Source organism: Lates calcarifer, linkage group LG1, assembly GCF_001640805.2.
Source record: "Lates calcarifer isolate ASB-BC8 linkage group LG1, TLL_Latcal_v3, whole genome shotgun sequence".
Taxonomy (NCBI): domain Eukaryota; kingdom Metazoa; phylum Chordata; class Actinopteri; family Centropomidae; genus Lates; species Lates calcarifer.
In genome coordinates this window covers 18,629,998-18,657,532 of record NC_066833.1, presented here as the reverse complement: position 1 = coordinate 18,657,532, position 27,535 = coordinate 18,629,998, and the positions used below count along the sequence as shown (strand labels likewise).

At 37.9% G+C, this 27,535-nt stretch overlaps 3 protein-coding genes and 1 long non-coding RNA gene across 6 annotated transcripts; 2 read left to right on the top strand and 2 right to left on the bottom strand.

Annotated features, from left to right (window-relative positions):
• The first annotated feature begins 136 nt into the window (after positions 1 to 136).
• cers6 (ceramide synthase 6) lies at positions 137 to 16,201 on the top strand. Its single transcript, XM_018684744.2, has 11 exons — positions 137 to 456; positions 1,309 to 1,414; positions 1,524 to 1,654; positions 6,673 to 6,730; positions 8,996 to 9,046; positions 9,179 to 9,271; positions 11,827 to 11,955; positions 12,271 to 12,377; positions 13,812 to 13,968; positions 14,105 to 14,128; positions 15,240 to 16,201. Exons 1-11 carry the CDS (start codon positions 287 to 289, stop codon positions 15,396 to 15,398), a joined length of 1,185 nt encoding a protein of 394 aa, XP_018540260.1. The 5' UTR covers positions 137 to 286; the 3' UTR covers positions 15,399 to 16,201.
• LOC108888670 (uncharacterized) lies at positions 1,510 to 8,043 on the bottom strand. Its single transcript, XR_001961871.2, has 3 exons — positions 7,692 to 8,043; positions 3,386 to 3,513; positions 1,510 to 1,642 (listed from the first exon to the last, which is right to left on the bottom strand). It is a non-coding gene; the product is annotated as an uncharacterized LOC108888670 (long non-coding RNA).
• A 749-nt stretch (positions 16,202 to 16,950) lies between the features above and the next one.
• nostrin (nitric oxide synthase trafficking) lies at positions 16,951 to 23,179 on the top strand. 3 transcript variants are annotated; one of them, XM_018684737.2, is made up of 16 exons: positions 16,951 to 17,215; positions 17,411 to 17,496; positions 17,600 to 17,683; positions 17,903 to 17,965; positions 18,069 to 18,150; positions 18,225 to 18,287; positions 19,181 to 19,279; positions 19,396 to 19,521; positions 20,094 to 20,192; positions 20,268 to 20,408; positions 20,759 to 20,867; positions 21,031 to 21,119; positions 21,242 to 21,367; positions 22,079 to 22,334; positions 22,434 to 22,523; positions 22,608 to 23,179. In XM_018684737.2, the coding sequence occupies exons 1-16, from the start codon at positions 17,120 to 17,122 to the stop codon at positions 22,742 to 22,744; spliced, it is 1,746 nt and encodes a 581-aa protein (XP_018540253.1). In that variant the 5' UTR covers positions 16,951 to 17,119; the 3' UTR covers positions 22,745 to 23,179. The 3 variants fall into 3 exon arrangements, with proteins under 3 accessions (XP_018540253.1, XP_018540254.1, XP_018540255.1); XM_018684738.2 differs by having other exon boundaries at positions 16,954 to 17,215; positions 20,283 to 20,408; XM_018684739.2 differs by lacking the exon at positions 17,411 to 17,496 and having other exon boundaries at positions 17,090 to 17,215.
• A 235-nt stretch (positions 23,180 to 23,414) lies between these two features.
• On the bottom strand, positions 23,415 to 27,047 carry spc25 (SPC25 component of NDC80 kinetochore complex). Its single transcript, XM_018684754.2, has 7 exons — positions 26,928 to 27,047; positions 26,385 to 26,564; positions 25,820 to 25,885; positions 25,443 to 25,589; positions 25,200 to 25,325; positions 24,573 to 24,671; positions 23,415 to 23,685 (listed from the first exon to the last, which is right to left on the bottom strand). The coding sequence occupies exons 2-7, from the start codon at positions 26,533 to 26,535 to the stop codon at positions 23,561 to 23,563; spliced, it is 714 nt and encodes a 237-aa protein (XP_018540270.1). The 5' UTR covers positions 26,536 to 26,564; positions 26,928 to 27,047; the 3' UTR covers positions 23,415 to 23,560.
• Between the last annotated feature and the right edge of the window lie 488 nt (positions 27,048 to 27,535).

Below are 27,535 nucleotides of genomic sequence, written 5' to 3'. Positions count from 1 at the left end.
GGGTGATGCAAAAGGTGGTTTACCTTTATTACACCGTGGTATAGCCGGCATAACGTACGCCGCCTGTGCTGCATGACATCTCAACGCACCAATCAGTTGCGGAGAAGCTGATTGAGTCTACTTCCCTACAGTGGAATAGCTGAGGGGAAACGGACGGACGACGATCTCACACGGATATCTCATCATCAGCAGAGTCCGCACGGTCACATCGCCCGTGAGAGACCTCGGAGATACAGCGGGACATCGATTTCTTTTTCGACCCGGTCGCCGTGTCTGCTGCAGGGAGATGGCCGGTATTTTGGCGTGGTTTTGGAACGAGAGGTTCTGGCTCCCCCATAATGTAACCTGGGCTGACTTAAAAAATACAGATGAAGCAACGTTCCCGCAAGCCGAGGATCTCTATCTGGCGTGTCCTTTAGCATTCTGCATCTTTATGATACGACTGGTTTTCGAAAGGTGGGTGTATATGCACACGCGATAATCCAGGTGGCTATGATTCATTTGTTATGTCGTTTAAATGCAGCACACCCCAATGTCCACGTTTGCAGCCTGTGACCTAAACAATGGCATCTTATCTGGTTAGCCCTCAAATCACCAGCGCTGATCATCGTTTCTTTCTGCAGGCCTGCAGCATTACGCGCTGTCTGCATTTGATGCATCTGTCAGTGCACACACAGTGCAGCCAAGTTACCCTACCTGCCCAAATCCAGTTACGGTCCTGTTCAGCCCAAACCCAAATTTCAGTAAAGCACCATGCTGAGAATAAGATCCTTGTTTTTAATCCGGATGTTTATCTTCAACTCTGCTGTCCCAGTTGTGATAGGGTGCATGTTGCATCGCCATATCTCTATCAGTGTACAATCATCAATATACAGTAAGGCATGATGGTCACAGCAACGCTTGCCATACTTATGTGGGTCAGGAGTTTCTTAGGGGAGTAGCAATTGAGGCCTTACATTTCACTTCAGCTCATGTTCAGAATTTATCCCTGAAAAAACAGTGTAAAACTTGATTATCATTTGAGACAGAGAATGCAGCAGCTGGAATATTTGACCTGTAGGTGTTAAATCCATATGCTGCTGTATATATCATGATTTCATCCTATTGTATAGAGCTTATTTACATACCCATTTCCTAATTGAGTAGCCTTTTGCCTACTGCCATCACTGCTCACTGGAAAAATTAGGTTTTGAGTGTTTTATCAAATGTGATCAGGTATTTGCACACTGTGCCTATATAATCACCTCGGTGTTAATGCCTCTGTTTTGATGTTGATCATAGAATAGTTTCTTGTTCATTTACTTGCAGGTTTATCGGAAGACCATGTGCGATGGGCCTAAAGATCCAAGCAAACGGGCCACAAAAAGCACAACCTAATGCTATCCTTGAGAAGGTTTTCACTGCTATAACCAAGGTGGTGCATGTGTTCTCCTTGTTTTTGTTTATATTCTGTTATACTTTTACACTTTGTGTGACAGTGGAAGCTGCATCTAACTCATGGACTGTTTATGTTGTCTTGCCAGCACCCAGATGAGAAGAGGCTGGAGGGCCTGTCCAAGCAGCTTGACTGGGATGTGAGGACCATCCAGCGCTGGTTCAGACAGCGGCGCAACCAGGAGAAGCCCAGCACTCTTGCTCGATTCTGTGAAAGCATGTAAGGGAAATTACATTTAACACCACAACATATGCCTTACTTAGCTGCCAGCATGCTTTCTGCATGCAGTAACATCCAAGTCTGTGAAGGTGAACATGCACAGTATTGCCAGTCGGTAACTGATCATGGTGAACATCATATCTGCTTCACTGCTGTCATGTGTAATGTGAAGTTACTGTTCGTAGTACACTCCTAAGTGAAGACTCATTTAAATAGATTTCACTGCATTACCACTCGTCATTAACACAACCGTGACAGTAGTAAAATCAGGTATGATGTTGACAGTGATAGATAACATTATCCCAGCAAGTTTCATGTTTCTGAAAGTTAATTTTCATATTGTATGGAAATGAAGGGAAACACTGGCAGCTTAAGAGCACATGTCCACAAAAACAGTATATTTTATGGCAGTAATTTAAAGGTCATTTTTAATTTCTTAGTAATTATTTTCATTATCAATTACTATGGTGATTATTTCCTCATTTAATAGAAAAATAGTAAATCATCACATTTGAAAACTGGAATGCTGCAATTGAAAAATGACTGAAACAATTTATCACTTATCATACTGTTGCTGATTACTTTCATGTCTAATTAATTAATCAAGCAATCATTCGCTAAATAAACACACACACACAAATACTTCGACGACTTACAACCAATATGCAACAATTGCAACATGAATACTGGTCTGCTGTGAGATAATAGTCAAATGTGTCCCAGTGTGAACCAGCAAACCCACTCATGCTGTAGTAGAGAAGTGGCTAATCTGCAGTCAAGCGTTTGCCATCAGGGGGATTGTAGTTACTTAGCAGTGTGATGTTAAAGGCCAGCGAGCGAGTGTGGCTGTCAGAGCAGAGTCATGTCTGATACCAGTAGAGCCAATCTGGCAGTTTGAGACACAGGGAGCCTCACATCTTCTTATCTGCCTGGGGCTGCTGTTCACTCAGGAGGACAGTGTTGGCTTATTAGACCACTGGACTCCTATTAACAACCTTCGAGAGGAATCTGAAAACGCAAACCTGCTTTTTTACACAGAAGAAGAAAGTGGATTTGTGCTCCTCTGGAATACGTATGGGCTTTTCAAACATGCTTAGCTGGCATTTATTCTGTTTAAGCAACAATTGCACCAAAGCTGTTATCTGCATACAGAATAATTGACTGCAGACAACATTGGGCTTTGCAATGGTTTGGCCAGGTTGTCTGTCTCAGTTGCTTACAATGCAATTGTACAAATGGGGCTGGCCTCAGTCTTTCCAGCAGTGATTGTGCTCTAATTAGGCCCTCATGCACAGCTGTTGCAGACTGATAGCATTCTTTGTCTCTCAGTTGTCAGGATGGCTGATCTGTTGTCAGTTCTTTTCATTATGCAGACAGTATGTAGCAGACTACATTTGGTCTGGGAATAATGAAGACTCTGCATGGAGTTTGTTTCCCAGCTACTGTTATTGCTCGTCTTTTTCCCAGAAATGTGGCAAAAAAGGTGTTACAACAAGTATTGATTTTTTTTTTTTTTTTTTTTTGGCAAGTAGCCTACAGTAACCCCTGTTTCTTACAACAGAAATTGAAGTCTTTCCAAAATTTTCTCAAAACAGGTGTTTGCAGTTGTAGCAAAAGAAACAGTTCTAGAAAAAGCAAGTATTATTATTTTACCATAGTTGCAGAAGTTACTTATGTTAGGAAAAAAGAAAAAAAAAAAAAAAAATATATATATATATATAGTAGTTTTACCTGCAAACCCCTCCTCTCTTCAGTTTACCTTGGTCAGGACAGGCTGAGGCAGGATCATGCTTTGATGTCCTAAAGAGCCCCTGTTGTCTGATCTCATCTTCTCCTGTCCTTCCTCTTCTCTGCTTTCACTGAGAACAAAGAAATTACCATGAGCAAAATGCAGTCCCTCAGCTTAAGAAGACAGGGTATTTCTGTGACAAGACTTAATATCACTAAATACAGTTACTATTTTTATGTTGTAATATCTATCTCTAGCCTCAGTTAATATTTGATGTATGCTAAAATTGAAGGGTTTTAAGTGGGTTTTGACAGATGGTTTTTATTTAAAAAAATTACTCCCTTCTGCATTATAAAATACAACCATGTACAATTTTTGAGTTTTATGCTTTGGCCTGTAAAATGTCACACACACACACACACACACACACACACACACACACACACACACATATATACATATATATCTGCTCTCTTGTCATTCCTTTTCCTTATGTTCATCAGATGTAAAAACCAAAGCCTGCAGTAGATTTTTAAAAATGAAATTAGGAATTTCACTTCTACAGAAGTGTGCTATTAATAGCAGCTGAGATTACCAATATCCTTATTACTGTTCTTCCTCTAACCAATATGTAGGTGTATGATTTTCATACCTTTCAACCAACACACCTCCCTAGAAGCAGCGCAGCAGACACCAAGCTGACAACTAATAAGCATGTTTGTGCTCAGCACATGCTCATACTCATGCTGAGAGATGAGCCATATACACATGTTCTTGAGTGAGGACAGCCACACCCCAGTTGTTCTTTAAAATTAGTCGCAGTCTTCTGCCACCATATTAAAATAACTAGCTATTAACAAGCATAACAAGCTTTTTCATTTGGGCAATCTGGCATCACTCCTAGTAATCAAACCAAATTAGACAAATGTACAAAGACAAAAAGGACAGCTATTACTGCCTGAGGAGTAATATAGTTGTTACTGCTGATTTAACAGCAAAGAGGGAACATATCAAGGCTTTCTCACAACTGAATTTTGATTAAAGCGAGAGCCTCATGACCAACTGTTATTTTGAACCATCTGAAAGCAAACAGTTGCTGTCAGCTGGTGCTTAGACTACCCACCTGGAGAAGTGACAAAGTTGAATGAGATGAGCCTGCAGGACCTGCTTTTTATCATTTTATTCCAAAGCTGGGTGCTACACTCAGAATAAAGCCAACCTCATTACTTATTTTTTTGATCAAATCAAAGCTTCCCCCCTACAATTATTTCCTCCCTCAGCCTGTGTTCTGTAACAGGTACATTTGGTTTAATGGGGATCAGTGGATCTGTCCCAGTTTTAAAACCTGCAGTTTCATGAGATACCACTAATGATTAATTAATGTATAATCAAGCTACTATGAGGGAATGGTGGTTCTGTATATATCATGATTAATTACATGACCTTACTCTTAATGTGTCATATAAATCTAAGTTTGTAGGTTATTTAGAGGACCAGTTCATCATAATACATAACCTAATTCTTTTAACCACATTTACTAACTGGCACTAATTAAATACAAGTACAGTTGGCTAGTTGATGCTACATCATGTGCACAAAATAAACAGTGGCCCTTAGACAGTTAAATGAAAAACACTTCAGTTTCTCTACAACCAGTCATTATCAACAATATATCTGAGAAACATAACTCATAATAACAAAAAACCATCTGTGTCTGACTTCAGAAAAAAAAAATCTATTACAGGAAGGCTGCTGTGAGTCATTGTGATTGTACATATATAGCAGCGATTCAACAGCACTTGAAAAAGACTCTTGCAGGCTTGATGAACCAGTTGCCATGCGACAGTTTTTACTGCGTACCAGGTAGACTTGTCCACTTAATTTGATTTTACAATCCTTGATCAAGTACAAATAACAGTTAATGATGGCCTCTACAGGTGACGTGTCAATATGTTTGTCATTTCTGTAGTGTTCATTCAGGAGTTACAACTGTTGGATGTGTCTGAACTGAGAAGCTGATATGGATTTACCCTTTACAGTGTTCATGTCATGTTGTATTTTGAGGCTGTGGCTGTCATAATGTGTTTGATATGAGGTCAGCTGGAACAGCCATATGGCATAACCTCTGAAGTATGCAAAGCTTTGCATCTCACATGACAAGTTAGACAGCTTCTATCACAGCCATGGGAGTGTTTGTTTTCCTCCATGTCACAGCAGATTGTCTGTGTTCAGTTCCTCTTCTACATGTTTTACTTCATGAAATTATCACACTGTATACAGATAAGTATATTACGTGTACATATCCTAGAATATAGGCTCCACTGGGAAAAAAAACATTTAATCCAATTGGCTACAAATTTGTCAATTGCCATGTCAACTCAAGAACTCACAAAAAGGGGCCTCTTTTTCAAGCCTTGCAGTCAAATTTGCCTTTGTTCCCAACATAAAGACATTTGCTTTTGTCTGATGTAACTTCCAGAGTTGTGTAGAAAGGGGAATTGCTGGTTGGCCAGTCTTAAATCCTTCCACCCAGTTGCTGACTGTTATGAGTTGGGTATATATTTCACTATATTCACATCTCCCTGCTCAGCAAGGCTTTGATCACTTCAGTGTCAGCTGAAACAGTTTCTTCTCTACCTGTAAGCTCAGACCTCATGATCACTTTCCCTACTATTGTGTAGTTGTGGTTACTGTAAATTATGTGCACTGTTATATAAAGCACAGAGTAGGCTGGGCCGGGGACTGGACACTGAGTGTCTTGTCTTTCCCTCTGGACCTCAACAATGTGAAGTCAGTGATGTCCAATTTTTAGTGAGTCACCCTGGACTGCAGATGTGGGGAAGTAAGAGGACCTCACACCACGTCAGATTTTTGTGATTACAGACATGACAGCCACAGTGTGCTGCACCTGAGTACCAAACTATATGAAATGCTTATATTTTGTTTGATTGGAGGATGTGATGCAGCTCCATTATTCTCAAGTAATTAATCTGAGCAGATTAAAACATTTTGCCTCTCTCCAATCTGCTGATTCCTGAGTGACTTCAAAACTGTTGCATAAAGCTTGAGTTAGATTCTGCAAAAAATGCAAACACAAAGAAAACACAAAAAGAAAAGATGCCAGAATGAAAGGAACAAATATGCAATAAAACAAATTGCTAAGATTGCAAAAATAGTGTTCTTTTAAAAAAAAACTCTTTCGTCAAAATAATAAAATACATTTATAAATTATTCTACAGCTTTCAATCTTGCTGTTAGTTGCTAATATGTTTTTCTGTATTTCTTTCAGGTGGAGATTTACATTCTATCTGTACATTTTTACCTATGGAGTGCGTTTCCTCAAAAAGGTAAGTTTCACTCTCAGACAAAAAAGCATCTGCCTCCTGTTGTTACTGTTAAAATTAAAAATGAGTCATTGAGGTTTGACGCAATTTCTACAGAACGCAGAGTGTGGTGGTTCATGCCCAGCATGAAAATCTTGTGGTTTCTGAATAGGTGGATGCCTGGTCATGTGTCTAGGAGGAAAAATGGAAGTTATGGTGTAAGACACTAAGACACTTTATAAAGTAAATCTCCAGGCCAGCCTGGAACACAAAGTGGTCATTAATCATGGATATTACAAGGCTCTTTCAAGGCAAAGAAGGAAGCTGTTGACAAATAAAGTACTCCTTATGTTAAATAATACCATAATTGAACAGGCAAACAATTTTTCACATAGTATGTGGTACTAAGTGGTGATTTGTCTTTTTGACTGTGACTGTCAGCTGCTGGAAGTCAGTGCTCATGTAGTATCACTGGTCATTATCCTATTTCAGTAGTTGGAAATGGCAAACCTAGTGCCTGCTAGCAAAGTGAGATGGCTATTGCTTCCTTTTGGCAGCTGTTTTGTAAACTTTTAAAATATCACAATTCCTGTTATTGTAATGTGGATCAAATTACTATGTTATTGTTATATGCTTAATATTGAAGTGGTTCTTTTAATGTCTCCCCATGGTGCTGTACTGTAACTAACTTAAAGACACGTAGTGTTTACAATAAACTATGGCTTTTAAAAAGATTCATTCAAATAATTTTACGATTGCTTCAAGTCTTTTGGTGGAATTGAGATTAAGCAACACTTACGTTACATGCTATTTGAGCTTTGAAGGTTAGCATGCTTTACATTTGACGTTTTATCCATGTGTTTCAAATAATCAACTACCAATAAAAAATACATTGGTAGTACGGTACGTTTAAAAGATTTTAAGGTAATTAGAACTACTTAGAATACTTAAAATAGAAGTAACTGCAATGCAAATGTTTACTTACGATTTGGGACTAGTTTATCCCCTGTGCGGATAACGTTAGCGACGTTGCGACTAACGTTAGCGACAGCATGCTAACCTAACCTAACCTAACCTAACCTAACATAACATAACATAACATAACATAACATAACATAACATAACATAACAACATTCACACTGAATAGTTAAATGTTACACATTAAATGTTTTGCCTGTCAAATTCTGGCTAATGTTCATTCGTTTTCTCAAAAATTGATCATGTTACTGTGCATTGCTGTGCCATGGGTAGTTCAAGGGCTCTAGGAGATTAGAGTATTCCCAGTACTCCCTCTCCTTGTTTTGAAAGCTTGAAAAACCAGCAGCTATTGAGGTTACTGAGGAGTGACTGGCACTCTTATAAGAGTTCAGAAATGATGGTCATTTTGCCCAATGAGCCAGTTCAATATTGCTGAAATATGTGGCTGAGATGGATTAATATATTTCATAAATATATTCATGAAAATACATAAGTGTAGTATAATCACCGGAGCAATAGTTGAGATGGCAGAAAGGGGAAAATCTCTCAAAGAAACAAGTTGCATGACAAAGCACTTTGTGAAAATAGTTCATTCCTTGGCAGTCCCCGCTGCAGGCTCCAGTCTCTGTGGGGTTTATTAATAGAGCAGGTCTGAAGAGGAGTGCAGGAGAAGTAAACTCAGTCACAGCGATGGGTCACTGTTTGCTTATAACACATTCTTTAGTATCACAGTTACCATTTCTCTTTTTATCCTGATTTCGTGATGTCATTACTCAGGGTTTCATATGAGGACAAACCCCTTTGGTTCCTTGGTAATGCAGCTTCCTTTTACTGTAAGAAACAGCAGCCATTTGTAATAGCTTTGATTTCATTCAAAATCAATCAAGGGAATTATTTATTTCTCAGTGGTCATATTGATATCCATGTGTTAGATACTGAATAACAAAGAAATATTGGACTCCAGCTGTACATGTGGGAACAGCATAACACTGCATTGATGTTGTAGTTAATGGAGCCTGCTTTTTATAGGTTTAATTGAAAGGCTATGAATTAACTTTCTGTGAAATATCTTTTTTTGCTGTTTTGTTTGTTTGTTTTAATTTTACAAAATACGACATGAGATTTTGTCAGGGATGAAATACAAAATATTGGGCTTATTTCCATAATTCTTTTTGCATTAAATTCTATAACAATACTGTGTTAACTTTTCTAATTCAATTCAGTTTTATAATATTTTATATTTGAAAATATAATTAAGTTTTACTTGTTGTGTATAGGTTAAAATGTATTGATTTTTTACTTTTCTGCAGACTCCATGGTTGTGGAACACTAAAGAGTGCTGGTACAACTATCCTTACCAGGTAAAAGTCTTTCAACGCAGTATTTTCACTCATTCTCAGTATCATCATGATACAGCAAGATGACTTGCATTGCCAAAACTTCTACTTCTGAAATATTTATGTTAACCTTCTTGCTCTGTGTGTTTTCTGCAGCCACTGACTGTGGACATCCATTATTACTATATACTGGAGCTGTCTTTCTACCTGTCCTTACTCTTTTCCCAATTCACAGACATCAGGAGGAAGGTAAGAATGACTGCAAGTCACGCCAAGACATACATCATGCATCAGCCTGTTAAAAGATCTACTGCAGGGCAAAAAGTGACACTTTCGCTTTTTGTGTTGAAAGCAGAGAATTCTATTCTGTTTTCGCCATTTTAAGTAGTAATATCACAAGGCGTCATTATCCTTGTCTGACTGTCTCTTTTCTAACTGTCACCAGGGCTCTGTAATATTTTTGCATGTGAACATTTGCTTTTCTGCTTCAGTGTCTTCTTACTGATGTGTGAAATAAAACGTTGCAAGGGTAAAAAAAGGATTAGCAGTTTTTCGAACACTCAGAAATTGGATTCAAACTTCATGAAAACTTTTCTCAAGCTTTGCCCAGTCACTGGCTGCCGTAGAGTTTGTTTTGTTTAATTAAAAGATTTTGTGTAATCCACTGGTATGGTACCATATAATACCATCATTGTATAACCAAAAATGTAAGAATGTATTTAAAGTCAAGCCTTTTATTAAATAATTGTACCAGACAAGAACTTGTACTGGTTGGAAAAAGAGTACTTAATGCTGAAAAAAATGAACAAAATAATCCATAGTTGATACATACACATATATAGCACTTTTTAAGTACTTACACATAATTGTTGCAGTATTATCTTATTACTTATATTAGTTTATTAGATATACTATTTAGTGTCAGGTGCCATTAACCATATATACAGTACATTATGTTTGTACTGCATGTGTATTATGTGTATTATGTGCATTCTTCTGCAAACAAGGTTTGAAAGGTTCCTCTTGGTCAGTGTTTGTAGGAACTGAGATTCAGTTTCAGTTTGTACAAACATTCTTAATGGGCAACAACCAACTTCAACTTACTTTCTTTTTTTATATAGAGTATGTATAAAAATGGCCACACTTTTGGTTCGTTGAGTATCAATTTGCATGCCTTCCAGCCCAGTCATGATCTTACTCCTGTCCATCCCCAGCTCTGCCCTTTCCACCATACACTCTCCACTCACTGCACTCACAGCAGCCTCCATGATGCCATGCTGTGTATGCCTTCACTCTGTCATCTCTTTGTTGACTGTTGGCATGTTGTCTGTTTTTGTTTCTCCTTTCAGTTTTTTCATGCACAGCACTACACTGAGGAGGTCCTCTGCACCCCCTGCCAATTCCAGTATGTTCTCCCTGCACACTCTTGCCTTGCTTTCATTCTGTATTCCGCATCATTGCTCTTCCTTCTCATCCTCCTTCTCATTCTTTCACTGTTTTGGACTGGTTCTGGTGGCTTTGAGCTGAGACATTTCAGTAGCTTAAGATTTGCTTGAGGAATGCTTCCCCATGCCACCTGTCAGCATCCAAGGAAATCCCAAACCTGATGGCTCATACCAAGATGGGATCAAAGCTACACTGTCATATATGTTGATAAGATATTTACCGCAGCCACAAATTGTGATTATTTTAGTTCAAACAGTGGTGGGATATGATAAGTGCATTTACTCAAGTACTGCACTTAAATTTGTTGTTACTTGAGTGATTCCATTTCATGCTTCCATTCCACTACAGTTCACTTCACTACATTTATCTAGCATGTATACATACTAGTTTACAAATGAAGATAGTTTACAAAGCCAAACATATGATGACCGCATAAAATATGATTTATTGTTACAGATTAAACTCCAATAGTATATCAATTTATAAAGTAAATATCTCCACCACGACCACTTACACTAGTAAAACTCTCTCTATGATCAATAGATGTAATTTAGAGTAGTATAACAGTCACAGGGGACATTTTTTCTGGATTAAGCACTTTTTATACTTAAAGTACGTTCTGATAATAATACGTAAGAGATCTTTTGAATGCAGAACTGTTACTTGTAAGGGAGTATTTTTACATTGTGGTACTTTTACTAAAGTAAATGATCTCAATGTTCCTCCACCACTGCTTTTAAAAATATTTTGAGATAGTTTTAGTACAGTTTGACACAATGACAGCACCAGATGAGGAGACACAGACATGGACACACAATTGCAACAACACAGAGTGTTCATCTTCGGACACTGAGGATGTTGCTATTTTTGTGTGAGTGGTGATTAATTATTGTCTTGTCACAACTTCTTTATATCCTCTGAATAGCTTTGCCAATCACAGTGGCGCATGATGAACACGCCTCACCAAAATAGAGGTTTTATTTTGAAAGACACTGGATCACACAATAATCACATGTGCAACTGCTAACTCAAGCAAAGCAGATTTCAAGGTCATGAAAGCATAAACATACAATGCTTCTTCTGCTGGTTTTGAAAATAGGCTCTACTGTGTTGCAAAATTCAGTTTAAATTGGTTAGCAGTAGGGGCTTTGTCATTTTGAAAATACTGATTTTAAATCAGTGTAAACACACAAAGCCACCGTGTGTGTGCTCTGTAGTTACGTCCCTTTCACTTTGTAACATTTCTGTACTGTACTAGAATCTCTGGGTTATGTCATGCATGACTCAAACAGCCGTGAGGCAGTCTTAAAAGTACTTTCTGTAATTGTGTGACATTTCCTCTGCAACTGTGTCCCCAGGATTTCCTGATCATGTTCCTGCACCATGTGGCAACAATCTCCCTCATCACCTTTTCCTACGTGAACAACATGGCACGAGTGGGAACTCTGGTCATGTGTCTCCATGATGCAGCCGATGTGCTGATAGAGGTGAGGATGGGAGAGAGAATTAAATGCTGTAGATGGACAGATGGGCACATAGAGGCAAAGCAGGCTGGTTGTGTGGGTGGAGTGTTTGGAATTTACATCCTTGTCTAAATTTAAATACAACAACAACTCTTATATTATGAGCAATGTGTCAGACTGGATCATGCAGGCACAGTGTTTTTTGAACATACTCTTAGGGTTGTGATATAGCTAATTATAATGTTGATTAAGCTGGAGACAAGATTTTGTCAGAAATATTTGAAGTAGTTATTTACATGAACAAATTAATGGTGGATTTTTGTTTTATTTTTTTCCTAGGCTGCCAAGATGGCAAACTATGCCAAATGTCAGATTCTGTGCAACCTCCTGTTTGCAATGTTTGCAATTCTCTTCATAAGTTCCAGACTGGGAGTTTACCCTGTCTGGTAAGTGTTATTCATTTTCCTGTATGCAGTTGTTAGCATCCTTCTGACAGCTGGCTTTAATGTATTCGTGTTAACCTGTCATTTGCATACAGCACAGCACATACAGGCAGTCAGAGAGTTTAAAGATCTGTGTAGTAGATGTCTGAGTTTCCCTGCGCATTTTGGCAGACCATCCCTGAGAATGCAGAGCCATAAAGAGCTTAGTGCTGTTTTACTACTTTCTCAACAAGCGTTTGCACTTCAGACACAGCTCTGTGAATTTTGTTGCTAAGTAATAGTTACTATGGATACAGCAGCTTTAACCTCTCAAAGAAAACCAAACAAATCAACAAATGAAAAGCACATTATTATGACCACTGCTTTACCATTGAAAACAGAGTCTAGAATATCACCTGATTGTTTAAACATCAAAGGGTTTTTCACTCATACGGATCATTTTGATTTTGTTGCCTTCTCAGTTTTACAGTTACAATACATGTATTGAGCCATTTAGGTTGAAGCACATCTATCCAATCATTCCTTTAACCATTTAAACATCTAATTACAGAAGCTGTTGAATGCCAATTATAACAAGCCATTCTGATGACATTTACAGAGGTACTACTAATCATTTTTAGTCCTTGAAAGTGTGTACAGCAGTCACTTTGCAGTCATTAGCAGCAGTGTTATCACACCTTTAATGAGTGACATATTTTAGTTTCCGAATCAGGAAGCCACAGTTGTCTGCTTTTCGTTGAGATACCATCAATACTTGATCAGCACAAATGCAATTTTCCAGCATCTAGATTCAAGTTTGTCATCTTTCATAAGTAGGGCTATTCTGAGGAAAGCATTTGAGAAACACAGAAGCTTTTAGATTAGTCTATGCAGCGCTTTGAGTTTTTTAAAAAGGTTTTAGTCTGCACCCCTCTGTTCTCTTCCACACTGTAATATCACGATCCTACACCACACTGTAGTCATCCCCCACCACACCGTTAGTAAAGTTGTCATTACTGTAAAGCTGTTGCCATGGCTTCAGTATCTGGAGTATGATTCACAGACAGCCATTTGCAAGAACAAGCCTATTGAAATTTTGATCATATGTCATGAAGCCAGGCAACGCATCACTTTTTCTACTCCATTAGCCATTTTTTAATTACGTTTATATTTATTGCTCTACATATATTGAACTATAAACAAAATGCTATTTCAAATACACACATCAATTTGTGCTATGAATGCATCATTAAAGGCCAGGTGCTCCGTGAAAGACAATGAGCTGGAGCAGAGCCCAGCTCATTTCTTTTCCCTGGCTCCTGTTTGTTTTTATCTACCTGTGCCTCAGGTTTCACACTAACTCCTCCACTCAAAAGACAGTGCTTTTAGCCCATGTGTTTTGTTATGAAAAATGTCCATTTATTTATTTCTCTTTCTCTCTCTCTACTGCTATGGAAGGATTCTAAACACCACTTTGTTTGAGAGTTGGGAGATTGTAGGGCCCTACCCGTCGTGGTGGGTCTTCAACCTGCTTCTGATCCTGCTGCAGCTTCTTCACTCCTTCTGGTCCTACCTCATAGTGAAGACAGCATGCCGAGCCATATCCAAAGGAAAGGTGAATCACCACACATAGCTCCTCTTCTAAATCTTTCTACATGATCCTTCCATTTATACCTGTCCTTGCATAATAGGATGTTTTGTGTTCAATTGCCACTTAACTCTCCCTTTCTATTTTCTATGCAACCTTCAAGGTGGGAAAATGGAATCCCTTACATGTAAGTAGCCTGTAACAGTTCAATCAAAATGGTGTACTTTATATTTACTTTGATGTCATATCTTTAGCAGCTATGTATTTGCATTCATCATGGATCCTGATGATTCAGTTCTAACCTAATCAATGCATTTTAAGCCACACTAGCAGCATGGCTCCAGGGACGACAATGTCAGTCACTTGGTCGGTCCACAATTTCGGCACAGACTGAAATATCTCCACAAATATTTCATGGATTGCCTTGACATTTGGCACATACATTCATGTTCCCCGCAGAATTAATTGTAAAATCTTTCGGCGATCTCCTGACTCTTTCTTTAGAGCCATCAATAGGTCGGAATTTTGATTTGTTTAACACTTTGGTTTATGACCAAATACCTGTAAAACTGATGACTTTCCCATCAGCTACAGCTGTACTTTGTGCTTAATGTGAAGTTACTGTGAGCTCATCAGTATGTTGACATTCACATTTAATTCAAATAACCGCTCTGCCACAAGCTGCTAACTGCTAGCATGGCTGTTAAATATTGGTATTCCTGTAATTATTTGTCAATTTATTCATAACTCCTGAATACTATATTATATTTGGATAACCTGGCATGTTAAATTATATAATGTGTGTATATAATCTAGTGCCAATGAATTGATTTTGTGATTGAATTGCCAACAAGTTTGGAAAACAATCAATCAGATCAAAACATGCCAAACATTCACCAGCTTCTTAAATGTGTGAATTTGCTGCTGTTCTTTGTTTTATATCGTTCTAAACTGAATATGGGTTTTCACCTGTTAGTGAGATAACACAGGCTCAAGCTCTGGGAAATTGCAATGGATATTTTCCATCATTTTGTGACATTTTATAGACTACACAATCAAGCGATCAATCTGGAAAATAATGAAGAAATGAATCAATAATGAAAATAATCATTAGCTGCAGTTTGCAAATTGATTTCATGGTGTTTGTCAGCTTGTTGCTTGATTGGCAGAACACCTCCACATTTGATACACAAAAGCCCATTTGTAACCTCATCATGCATGGCTGCCACAGATAATGACACAGACAAGAATTTTAATGAGAAAAATCTAATCTCCAACCATCCCTCTTATTTCTGCAGGTGTCTAAAGACGACCACAGCGACATTGAGTCCAGCTCTGATGAGGATGACAGCCCCCCACCCAATCAGAAGCACCACAGCAGTGCCACCAATGGGACCAATAAAAATCACGGGACCAATGGCTACCTGACAGGAACCCCGTATCCCGACGAACACTGACAAAGCTGATATCACAACACTGGAGCCATGCTACAGACACCATCCATCAATCTGTATGTGTGCGTGTGTGTATTTGAGTGTATGGTGGAAACAACATCGCCTGTCTGGTACTGGAAGTTCTTACAAGATTTAAGTGAATGCAGTTTTGTTATCAATTTGATTCTTTACCAGTTTCCTCGCGCAGTTTATTCTCTTTATCTATATATTTGCATCAAAATGCACTCAGTGAGATATCAAAGCACTCCTACTGGTACAACCCCATTCTCTGTTTAGCCAATGAATGAAAGCATTCCATAGTGTAAGCATGCTACTTAAACATACAGTAGTCTGGCATTCTGGGGGCGTGTTCCTTATGTTTGTGTCTTTCTATGTTATTTATTTTTTATAAATATGTTTGCAGGTGGTAGTCAGACATCCATTCTACTTTGATGTCAGTGTTAAAGATGAAATAATCTTGAACAACAACACAGCTGTTTTTCCACACCACACATCATGACAATGAGTATTAGCAAAATGCTGAAGACCTGGGTTTACTTTTAATGCTACACCTCCAAAGATTTGCCAAAATGATGACTGAGTTCATCTTCACTCACAAACGGATTGTAATGTGTGAAGTTTACTCACATTAAAAAAAGGAATAAAAAACATTACATTCTCCACTCAAACTGTATATGAGATGTCAATAACAGTATTATGTGTGTGCATCACATATGGCTAGATGCTGTATTCCCTGTTGAGGCATTTTGTTAAGTATTCTGGTACATTTCTGGTAAGCATTTCATTAAAGGCCATTTGCTCTCTTATGAGACAGTCATGAGTTGTTTGAATTATTCCATTTTTTTTAAAAAACATGGAGACTGCAAACATGTGTGGCTATGTTCAATACACTTATTCAGAAAACTCATTTATCAAACTGCTGGTGGATTCTAATGTTTTTTTTTGTTGTTGTTGTTGTTGTTGGTTTTTTTTAAGGAATTAATTTTGGAAACAAACATCAAGAGAGCCAGAAATAATGACTTGAAACAGAATTATATTCATTGATTATTCATGAATGATCATTAAGGTTTATGTGAATGTATGATAATTCACATAAGGCCTTTTCTTACAGACAGCAGACATTTTGACATGAAACGATGAGTAAAGCACAGGTACAAATACTAAAATGAATCGTGGATAAAAACCCACGTAGCTGCATCAGTTTCAAGACTCTGACACTGTGCATGCCAGCACACTGAGCCATCATTAATATCATTAGTAACACCTGTGTTTTCAACATGTCGGCTGTGAAAAAGGGTTATTGGGAACCATGAACATGTTCAGATTCCTCTGTAGTGTCGTCAACTTCAACTTTATACAGGATTTATATTTAGTGATGGGTTGGTTGTCTTCTGAATGTGTAAATAAGCAATTGTTTACTAGCAAAATAACCATATCTACGTAAAAGGTTATCATGTGTAAGTGTGGTTTTTACAGCTTATTTTCATGGTTTCAATGCAGGTTTAACCACAACTATAAACCCTTTACAAAAGGGAGAGGCTTTGAGTGACAGATAAGAACATGAATGGGCCTTTGTTTTGTGTTTATATCTTTCCCTGTCTTTATGCCTGCAGACTAACTTTCCATTCAGCTTGAGTTTACATTTGTAGTTTCTCTTCTTTTCTCACCTCTCACTGGAATTTTCCTTTGTATAGTGCACTGACAAAAGCTCAGGTGATTTCCGCATGAGTGACTTTGGGAGGAGGGTGGTCAAAGTTCCAGGTCCAAAGTCAACAAACAGCCACAGTCGCAAGATGAAGGATCCTATCGGCACCTGCTCTGTGAGTATTTCTTTTTAAAACTGCAGCACGATGAATTAAAAAGTAATGTTTTTATATCAATTTTAGTGAGAGAGATGGGTCTCATAACTGTAACAATTGGATCTAACTTTGTATCAGTTTGAACTCCTTCAATTCAGGCCATTATTAGTCCGTGGCAAAAAAAAAACTCATGGAGCCTTACTCACTGTCTTTCAGTATAACGAACTGTATCAAAATATGAAACGATTTTCAAAAACTGGGGAGTACTTCTGCAAAGAACTTATGTCAGTTTTTCAGCAAAGGTAGGTTCAGTAAAGCTATGGCATTCAGACTGAATTTTAATGACTATAGCAGTTACTGTTTGACTTAGTTATTGTCCCTTGCTACAACCTTTTCCTGTTTTAGGGCTGAGCTGGAACTGACCTATGCTAAAGGACTGCAAAAGCTTGCAGGGAAACTCATCAGGGCTTCAAAAGGAATGTCAAACAAGTAAGAGACAGTGCCACACCTTTGATTGGCTCAGTCATTTGTCAGTTTTGCATTTAACATGACCTCTTCCTGGGGACTAACTGCAGTGTGGTTGTACAGAAATAATGGTATCATGGGAAAAAAAAACGTACCAAGCAAGTTAGACGTCAGCAAAACACAGGTAGGTGTCAGGCTAATTAGCCAACAGCTCTAACCTTTTCCTGCTGGCTCCCCACTCAGTTCCACCTACAGTGCCTGGTGTCATGTGTCAGATGAGATGTACTCAAGAGCAGACGCCCACAGGTAGTTTTCAGCCTGAGTTCACCTCATAACTGTGCCTGTCCACAGATTAAACAAATATAAGAGATATTTATAGGTAAATATAATCTTGTTGTTCTCATTCTAGATCATTAGGAAATGCATTTCAGCAAGAAGCAATTCTGGAAATACGACAAGTCTTAGACGAGCATACTAAGAGGAAGAGGCCTGTATGCATTAACTCTTTATTTCTGTTCTATCTTCCAGTTATGGTGTGTCTCTAACCTTTTCTATGTTTTAATAGCTTGACAGTGCCATTGAAAGAAGTGGGAAACTTGTTACCACTAATTGGAGCGAGCAACTCAAGGTAGAGAATTGTCTTCCAAAAAGAAAAAGAGAGAATATTGCATCGATAACAATCGGTCATTATAGAGCTGCAGCAGGGACAGCTATAATCGTGCTAATCCATAAATCCTTAATCCATAAAACATTTGTGTGGCTGCAAATTATTATGTTATGGTAACCTTTTAAATGAATCCCCTTCCAATATGTATAATGTATTATAGATACATGCATAATGCAGCACAAAGCATTCATAATACATTATAGGAGATGTTATAAGCTTTAATAATGCATCTTGTTGTGTTAAAACAGTGATAAGCCATTAAAAGTAGGATCACATTGCTTCACAAGGTTAAGGAATTCAATATCACTCTATTCATTTTGGATGACAGGTTATGAAGTATTATAAAAATGCCGTCATGAAGGATTTACAATCAGCTGTAACCACACACCCTGCTCATTATGTTTACAGAAAGCACCATAATGATCACATGACATATCCTTTCATGTAAAATGGGAGGTTTGATCATGAGCCACTGTGATGTCTGACCTTATAAAGTACTGTCACCACACTTAAAAACACGTTTGGCTGTTGCTATGAAACATCATACATTATGAAAGCTTATGGCAACTTTTAAGCTGCGTTATACATATGTAATAATGCATTATGTTTTTCTCTTGTGTAATAGCTCATGATTCAGATCTGACAGTTCAAAGTTGCTTTAAAAATTCCTCAGCTTATGTCAACCATGCATGGAAAACATACATTGACAGAAATGAGTTGAAAAAACTCAACAATGCCAAAAAATAGGTTTCAAATCAGAGCTATAGCATTATCAAGTTTTGAATGTACTGAAATCTCTTTCCAGATTTATTTACCTATATAATTTTGTTATGCTCTAATTTATTCTACAACAGATAAAGAAGAAACTAGTCGGACTTACAAGAGAACATGAGGCTCTGTTCAATTTTGTTGAGAACAACAAACACATTTCCACAGAAAAAGAAAAACAAAAGGTAGAGTACATGGTTTGCACGCTATTTTTAGCTTTAGTTTTCACACTTTGGGAGAGTGCTGAAAAAAAGCTGTCAGCATGGTCGCTAAAGATGTTTCTTCCTGTTCTGGACGACAGATGCTTAACAGGCTGACTAAGTCAGCAGAGATGCAGGCGCGGGTGGACGAGGAGTACTTTAATATCAACATGGAGGGTCATCAGATGAGACTCAAGTGGGAAAACACACTGAAAAACTGCTACCAGGTGCTGGAAAATGCTTTCCTAGTTCTCTTTTTTTTGTAGGCTTTAGATGTTCCTCTTATCCAGAGTAGCTTTTGTGTGAGTGAACATGCAGGTTCAGTGTCTTGCTCAAGGACACCTCATTTGTGATAAGAGTTGAACCAGTGAGCTTTTGGCTGCAGAAAATGGTTTACAAGCAGCAGGTCATTCTACCACCCAAGTGCTCTGTTTGGAGCACCAAATTACCAGCAGCTTATTTCAGACCGTGTACTCTTAGATATACACACATTTCATCAGTGTGCAGAGAGGCATAGCAGCACATGGGAAAATATGGAAGCTTTGTCCAAGGACATTTCAGCAGGACATGAGGCTGCTGGCTCAAATCCATGATACTTTAGTTACTCTACAATCCTTCCAGTCACTATGACCTTGTTCTCCTTAGTGTTTTATTTAGGTTTTGCCTCAGGTTTAGATGACAATTAGGGTTTTAGGGTATTACAAGCTCTACAGCGTCAAAGATAAAGCCAGGAATCTGGAAAGGAATAAAATGTGCTGTAAAGAAATAATCACAGCATTACTCTTGTTTTTTTTTCTAGATCATACAGGAGCTGGAGAAACAGCGAATTGAAGTTCTGTGCAACATTTTGAATAGGTACAACCTCCACATGTCAAGTTTTGGACAGACCCTCAAACACGTAAGACATCTTGACATTCAGCCTGCTCACAAATATATACTAAATCCCATGATGGATGATGAAACATATACATAGGTCTGCTTCTTCCAGGGCCAAAGACAGATAGAACAGTTGGTCCAAAGAGTGGATATGGATAAGGACATACAAACCCTGGTGGAGGAAAACAGAATCACAGCAGAGGATCACAAAGCTGAGTTCCTGATGGTTGATTATTTTGTAAGTGCAATTTTTACTCTCAAACTGCTGATACATTTTAAAGAGATGTTTGTCTGCAGGCCACACTCATCCAGTGACTCACCCATTCAAAGACACACCCAGCCATCTCTGCAGGGGGTGTCTCTTTGATGGGAGTGTGCAAGCTGCACATACAAGGATGTGCTTGTCATTTTGTGACAGGGCCTAACAAGATGCCTGTTTTTCAGTGCGCTCTAATGTATATTTACTGTTTTTTAAACATGTTGTTATGTTATAAATTCAAAGTACTTAGGCTTACCATGAAAATATGATTATAAATATACTGTATATTAATTCCACAAATATGTGTTATCTATGTTCTGGTAAATCAGGAGGAAGACAGCAAATCACTGATGGGCAAAGACCGAAGAAGAGAGGCCATCAAACTCAAACTCCAACGTCTGGAAGACAGTATTATGAAAACAAAGAAAGACTGTGAAGGTTTCTTGAACACACTCTTCATTCAATAATGCATAAAAATTACACAATATTATCTCACAGAGGCAGAAAAATCATCTCTCAGTATAACTGTGATTCACAATGGACAGAATCATGTATAAGGTCATTCAGTGTTTCTAAATCACCTTCGATATTCTTGTTGCAGGGATTGAAAAACTGATGAAAATGTACTCTGAAAATCCTTCATTCTCAAACCAAAAGAACCTTGAGGAAACTGAGCAGCAGCTTGACGAGGTAAACAGTGCACAGTGTGTGTAGAATGGATGGATAGTGGTGCAAACAGATGGATGTTTACTGTAAACTGATCATAAATTAAAGTGCTCGAGTGTTGACTAATGTCGTCTTGTTGCCTGTAGACAACTCTAAAGCTGGATCTCCTTGAGGCAACTCACTACAAACTCTCTGTATCACTGTCTGAATTAGAGGGAAAACCTAAGTCCTTTCACCGATTTAGCGACAGCATTGTGAAATGGAAAGATAAGGTGAGATTACATGCATCATCTTCTAGACTGTTAGGATACGTTATGCAGTAGCTTATTTGATTAGAATGTGGTGTTTATGATTGTAATGTCCCTGGTAAAAATTCCCAAACTACTTAAGCTCTCTATCAGCATAATGGCTGCATTAAAAACAGACCCACTGGAACTATAGTGGGATGGTGGACTTCTTATGTTAGACAAATGGCTAAGAGGGATATAGTGAAAAAGCATCTGCTCATTCTGACGCAGCCTTTTAATTCAAGTGTTCTTCATTTGGTTATTGTGGTATAATTGCTGAATTAAGTAAATGCTGCCTGGGTGGGTCAGATTTTATAGGACCATGGTTAAGAGTCTGATTTAACACCCAGAGCCCACAGCCACGTCCGAAGTACCCCTTTATCAACACTAACTGTAATATGAGACAGATTGTGGATATTTCAGTATTTTTTTCAGTAGGTTTGGTCAATTTGGGATTCATACTAGAGCTGCATTATGGAAACATCTATTGATTATTTTCTTGATTAATCATCTATTATCTTGATCTGTAAAAGCCCAAGACGGTGTCTTAAAAGACCTAGATTTTCAGTCCAAACAGAAACAGTCCAAACTCCAAAAATGATCAATTTCCTATCACATACAACAAAAGCTGCAACTCCTGAAAAATTATAGAAATAATGTAGATCAAACATAACCCAATCAATTACTCTTTCAAAGGACTACGAGCACAGTGTTGTTCAACTGACTCGTCAAGTCAAGCTCAGGAGGACACCAACCCGATCCCGACAGTCACTGAGAGCTTCGATCATTTACAAAGGACCGGTTCAGTTTGTGACACAAAAGTCTGTGGAGCCTCCACAAGGTGCCAGTGACCAGGTCACCTCCACAGCTTCAACACATAAAACTGAAGCTGAAGAGTGTGGCGGCACCATTAATGGAGCCTTGCCTCACACAAGTGATGACAAAGGACAGGGTAAGACATTTTCTGATCAACAACACTATTTATTTCTAATCACCACATTTGGACATTTACAATGAAATTACAATAATGAAAAATATTAATACTTAATAGGTCAAACGTCAAATCTGTGCAGTATAGGAAAATGCAAGGCCCTGTATGATTTTACACCTCAACAGGATGATGAACTGACTTTGAAAGAAGGTATGTTGCGACCCAGCCATAGATTTATCTTAAAAAACAAAAAAAGATTTATCTGATTTTTTTTTTTCTGTTTGTGTTTCACAGGAGATCTCCTGGACATTTACTCAAAAGAGGAGAATGGTTGGTGGTTTGGTGGACTTAATGGGCAGACAGGCCATTTCCCATCAGCCTACGTTGAGGAGCTACCTGTGTTAAATACTGTCCAATCATCTGATGCCTGATTGACCCGACGCATGAACAGCAAAGATATAGAAGTCACCCTGAATCAAAGAGATTATTATCCACTACAATGCCAAACAAAGAAACAGCAATGACTAGGGGCCTCATACCGATTAAAATACAAATCAAGTTCCTGTCTATGTCCTGACTGATGATATCTTTAGCTTAAAAATAGTAAAAACAATAGAACTCAGTTCAATAATACGTGTTCTTCTGCTGACAATCTGGATCTATGATTTGTCACTTGTCTCTGCAGTTATTTTGTAATGTTGTTAGGATTCATACTGTATTTGAATTTTTATACCCAAATAATTATTTTTTCATTATTTATGCCACATTTTGCACAGCCAAACTCAACTACTGTGAAGATTTTAATGAATGTGTTTCATTAGATCAATATGATTATCATAGGCAAAAAATAATGCCAGATACTTAAATGAGTAATTACATGAAAAATAAATGAAAGCTGTTTACATCAATATGTGATTAATTACTTTATCTTTACTCCTGAAGAACACCTAAATGTAGGTAGTGAACTTCTCATGACTATGCTCAGAAAAAAAAATAGACGAGACACCAGGTTAGAAGCAGATTTTTAAATGTTTAATGTTTAATGTTGTTAATTATTGCATGGAAATGTATTACAAATATATATGTGTGTTTACAGGCTGTAGACAAAGATAAAAACCTTGCTGCTTTACATTTTAGTTGGTTAAGACAAATGTGATTCTTCAACATGAGGTCCTCCTTGCTTACATTAGTCCAAATTGCAAGCAAGAATTTCCTGCATGGTTCGTTGTCCTTCCATCCCTTTAATCTTAACAGCGTGCCTGAGAGATAAACTCCTTCCTGACATTTGCCAGGAATGCTGGTAAGTTATTGGTCTCCTGCAGCCGGCTTTCCAAGACTGGCAAACAGTCAAGCACGGGATCACTAGACACAACTGTAGAGATAGAGGACTTGGGTAAATTTTCTGGAAGCCATCTGCAATGGTAAGGCTGGTGAATTTAATATTGTTATTTTTGCAAAAGACCAAAACCAGGGGCACAATACATATAATCCCTAAAATACTTAAAACATCAGCATTATTCATGCAAAAGATGGTAGTGTAGGCTACAAATACAAGACTTGCCCTAACTCACTGCACTGTTGCCAGTTTTGGTCCTATGGAGTACTGCAATGGTGGAAATACTGTTGGATGGGTAAATAAATAGTGGGCTGGTGTGCAATATTTGGGTTGATTTGAAGAATATATATATACAGTCCCCTGCACTATAAGCACGCGACTTTTCATACACTAGACTCTGGACTAAATATTTCTACTGAATTAAACGAGAGCAAACTGTGGCCAGTCTGGCAACACTGCTCTCTCTCTTACAAATATTTAGGTTGGCTATTGAAGGGCCTCTTGCGAGTTAAGATATAGTGCACAAACAATAAAAATGGATCAGTTTCATATCAAACAAAGTCACAAACCAGATGGAGAGACACATGGTAGTTTGTCACAAACAAAAATTTAAGAGTCATGCACCCAAACCGCATCGTTTTTTTAATGCTTGATGATAAAAGTGGCTCTCCTACTGAGTCCTGCTGTGTGGCTCCCACAAAAAAATTGTGAAGACTACTGCTTTAGATACACAAAAAAATATGTTTTTGATAGGATCAACAGATGGTTTGCTTTGATATTTTCTTTTTTTTCTGTAACAACAGATAAAAGACATAACTAGTTTTATCTTTTAAATGAAAGAGGTAACGACAATTTCAATAAACTGAAAAAAAGCTCAGTTTTTTTCTGAAATGTAGTATGGGTGTTTGTGTGTTTGAACTCACTCTGGTAAGATCCATCTTGTTTAATCCCCATTGTGACAACGTAGGCACTGTCCTGATCTGAAGGGTTGATATTCCGGAAAACAAACTGCAACTTTTCACCTTTGCAAGGACAACAAACACATTGTGTAATTTCTGAAGTCATATTTACTCCAACAAGAGAGAGCCGGGAATTTACTTAAGATAAGCTACAATTAATGTGATGTGTTTCTCAAAGATGCCAGTGTGTTTGTAAGGTATTGTTTGTTTGTTTTCCTCCATGATCAAGTAAAGCCATTTCTCCTGTACAGTAGTGTGCAACAACCTCTGCAAAGCATTTATTGTTGATATTCTGTATTTCTCCATTTTTGTTGTTTGGGTATACATAGTGGCTAAACTGCTAGAATTTAAAGGTTTTTCTACACCTGTGATAGTATTCTCTTAGGGAGGCATTAAAACAAAAGAGGGTAATTCTATCAGCATACAAACATTTATTATTAGACTGAGATCCAACAAGCTTCAGGCAAAAGGAATATGTGTGTAGAAAACCATTGGAGCTACTGCAGCTCCCAAAAATCTCCATGTTAATTACAGAGTGATGGACTCTAGAAAAATACAGAATATGGAAATGTATGTTTGTATTTGACATACCTTTAATCAACTGTGTTTTGCCGAGGATTGTTCGTATCTCCATTCCCAAATGATCCTGAAAGACTAGTCTGGCTTTCTGGAGATTCCTCAGTCTCTCTTTGTTTGCTTTATTTTGAGAAATGATTACTGAAAGAGAGGAGGAAAAACTAGTGCAGTGTTCAGTACTAAAACTGTTTCGTGCTGCAGTTACACATTCAATTCTGTGATCCACAGCATTAATTCAGTTTTCAAATATCAACTTACACTCTTTTCTCTTGGCTTGTTCCTCTTTAAGTTTTTCTATTTTCTGAATAATGTCTTCTTTCTGCATCTCCTTCTGCTGGATCTCAGATATCACATCAGAGATGGCATGCCGTTTCTCTTTCAATGACACATTTTTTTGTTCCAAGTCTGGAGGACAAACATTGCATCAGTCCAAGTTTTTCACATAAAAATTGAGCTTTTGAATTATTCATTACATGATGACAGTTTTAGAGCTGAAACAGAAATACAGAATATCTGAGGCTGATACCAGTAACTTTATCAATCTTGTAAACATATAAAGACAGAGCTACAAGTGAGTGTATGCTACACATGAAAGGCACAGATGCAGTGGTTTGTGGGCAAATACAAAAACTCACCTCTTTTGAATGTCTGCATTGTCTCAAACAGCACCTCATCGTCCTTACATTTCTTTAGACATGTATCTGCATCAAAGGAAAAAAGATATCAAGGAATAACCATTCAAGTCAGAAAAATTGTTTATCTTAAGTCAACTTAAATAACTGATAGTAACTGATAATAGCTGACTACTTGCCCTGTTTGCTTCACACATACATCAAATTACAACTTGAAACATGCTCCACAATATACTTGTTACATATGGGAAACAACCATTCATATGTTCATTCATTCATATGATTTTCAAACTGTAATTGCCTACGTAACTGTTAGTGTTTTTGAATTGCTGTGGCTCTGAAAGAAGCCTACAGCTGTATCTATAAAAGGACTACAAAGGACAATACTATACAGCAGCATACTATAAGAACAAGTGATTATAGTTGAGGTAAAAATGAAAAATGGTGTTTATTAAAAGCTCTGGAAGTCACTCTATATTTGAAGGATTTTGCCATGCTTTATCAACAAAAAAACAAAAAAAACAAAAACAAAAACATGGTTGATGAAATATACAGACACAAAACTTACCAAGTGCAGTCTTCACAAACTGTTTATGGGACTGGCACAACTCTGTGGTTGTGTCCATTATCTCCCCGTATGTTTTAAGCTGCTTGTTGTGGATCTCATCCATTGCACTGCTGAACCTGGCACTCATGTTTGGATCAGTAATGGACGTCATGATGTCAATCTGAGACGATGTCAGATAATCTGTGATAATAACAACAGACAGAACAATGCCCTTCATGAACTACAGTATTCTCTGTAAACCTATCAAAACATATCATATATTGCTTGTATGTTTTTGACTTGTATGTCAAATGATTTACGTGCTTACTGCCTGGATGCAAACACAATTTCTTTCGGGACAATAATAAAGTTGAGGTATGCATGGTCAACCCCAACTGGAAACATTAGCAGGCTAACGCTAACGTAGCTAAGAAACATTAGCGGTTAGGTAGCCGTAGAAACCCCAGAGTTTACGTTACTTACGCCGCAAAAGAAAGCAACTGACGTGTTTACACAGTGGCACTAAATAAAGCTAGATCATTTACATTTAGATTAAATACTTACAAGCTCAATAATTCCGTCGTCAGACACCTCTTTCTACAGAAATAGGCGTTATTTTCAAAAATCGGCGGTCTGAATACAAGAGGCGGGTCTCAAGCACCGGAAATGACGTTTATTATTTCTCTTCCGCTTACAAGTCAGCTATTTGCAATTCAGAAGCACCATATTTCCCTATCCGTTACTAAAACGTAAAAGGGGTAATATTTTAAGCAGTATTTAACTGCTAAATCTTAACATGCAAACCAGAAACGTCATGAAGTTCCCCACAACGCAAATATTTTTCCCATGTCTTTGCTGAGACTTTACACCACCTTGTGGTGAATCTTAGGAAGTCCGGGTGGGTCCCATCCAGACTCCTTAGCAACATCAAGTTAAAAAAATATATATTGTAAAGCAACATAACACAATTGCCAGTGTTGCGTATGCAGATGTTCTCGCAAAGATAATTGTAGTTTTAACACGGAGAAAAAAAAGTACTGATGATAGGTTTGGTCAGTATGCTGAGCTGTGGATGCCAGATGGACTGTGTTTTTCAGTTTCAGTATTAAGGGAAACCCATTTTGTTGCTACGTTCACAGAGAATGAGAATATTAATGAGGCTGAAAGGATCC

Excerpts from the sequence above, each read along its gene's own strand:
- spc25 (XM_018684754.2), bottom strand. The coding sequence starts at position 26,535 with ATGACGTCCATTACTGATCCAAACATGAGTGCCAGGTTCAGCAGTGCA. Across the intron at positions 25,590-25,819 it reads AATGCAGACATTCAAAAGAG|ACTTGGAACAAAAAAATGTG; the intron begins GTGAGTTTTTGT and ends TTTGTCCTCCAG. Across the intron at positions 23,686-24,572 it reads ACAAGATGGATCTTACCAGA|TTGTGTCTAGTGATCCCGTG; the intron begins GTGAGTTCAAAC and ends CTATCTCTACAG.
- cers6 (XM_018684744.2), top strand. The coding sequence starts at position 287 with ATGGCCGGTATTTTGGCGTGGTTTTGGAACGAGAGGTTCTGGCTCCCC. Across the intron at positions 457-1,308 it reads ATACGACTGGTTTTCGAAAG|GTTTATCGGAAGACCATGTG; the intron begins GTGGGTGTATAT and ends ATTTACTTGCAG. Across the intron at positions 9,047-9,178 it reads GGTACAACTATCCTTACCAG|CCACTGACTGTGGACATCCA; the intron begins GTAAAAGTCTTT and ends TGTTTTCTGCAG.
- nostrin (XM_018684737.2), top strand. The coding sequence starts at position 17,120 with ATGAGTGACTTTGGGAGGAGGGTGGTCAAAGTTCCAGGTCCAAAGTCA. Across the intron at positions 21,120-21,241 it reads CTGAGCAGCAGCTTGACGAG|ACAACTCTAAAGCTGGATCT; the intron begins GTAAACAGTGCA and ends TGTTGCCTGTAG. Across the intron at positions 22,335-22,433 it reads AAGTGATGACAAAGGACAGG|GTCAAACGTCAAATCTGTGC; the intron begins GTAAGACATTTT and ends AATACTTAATAG.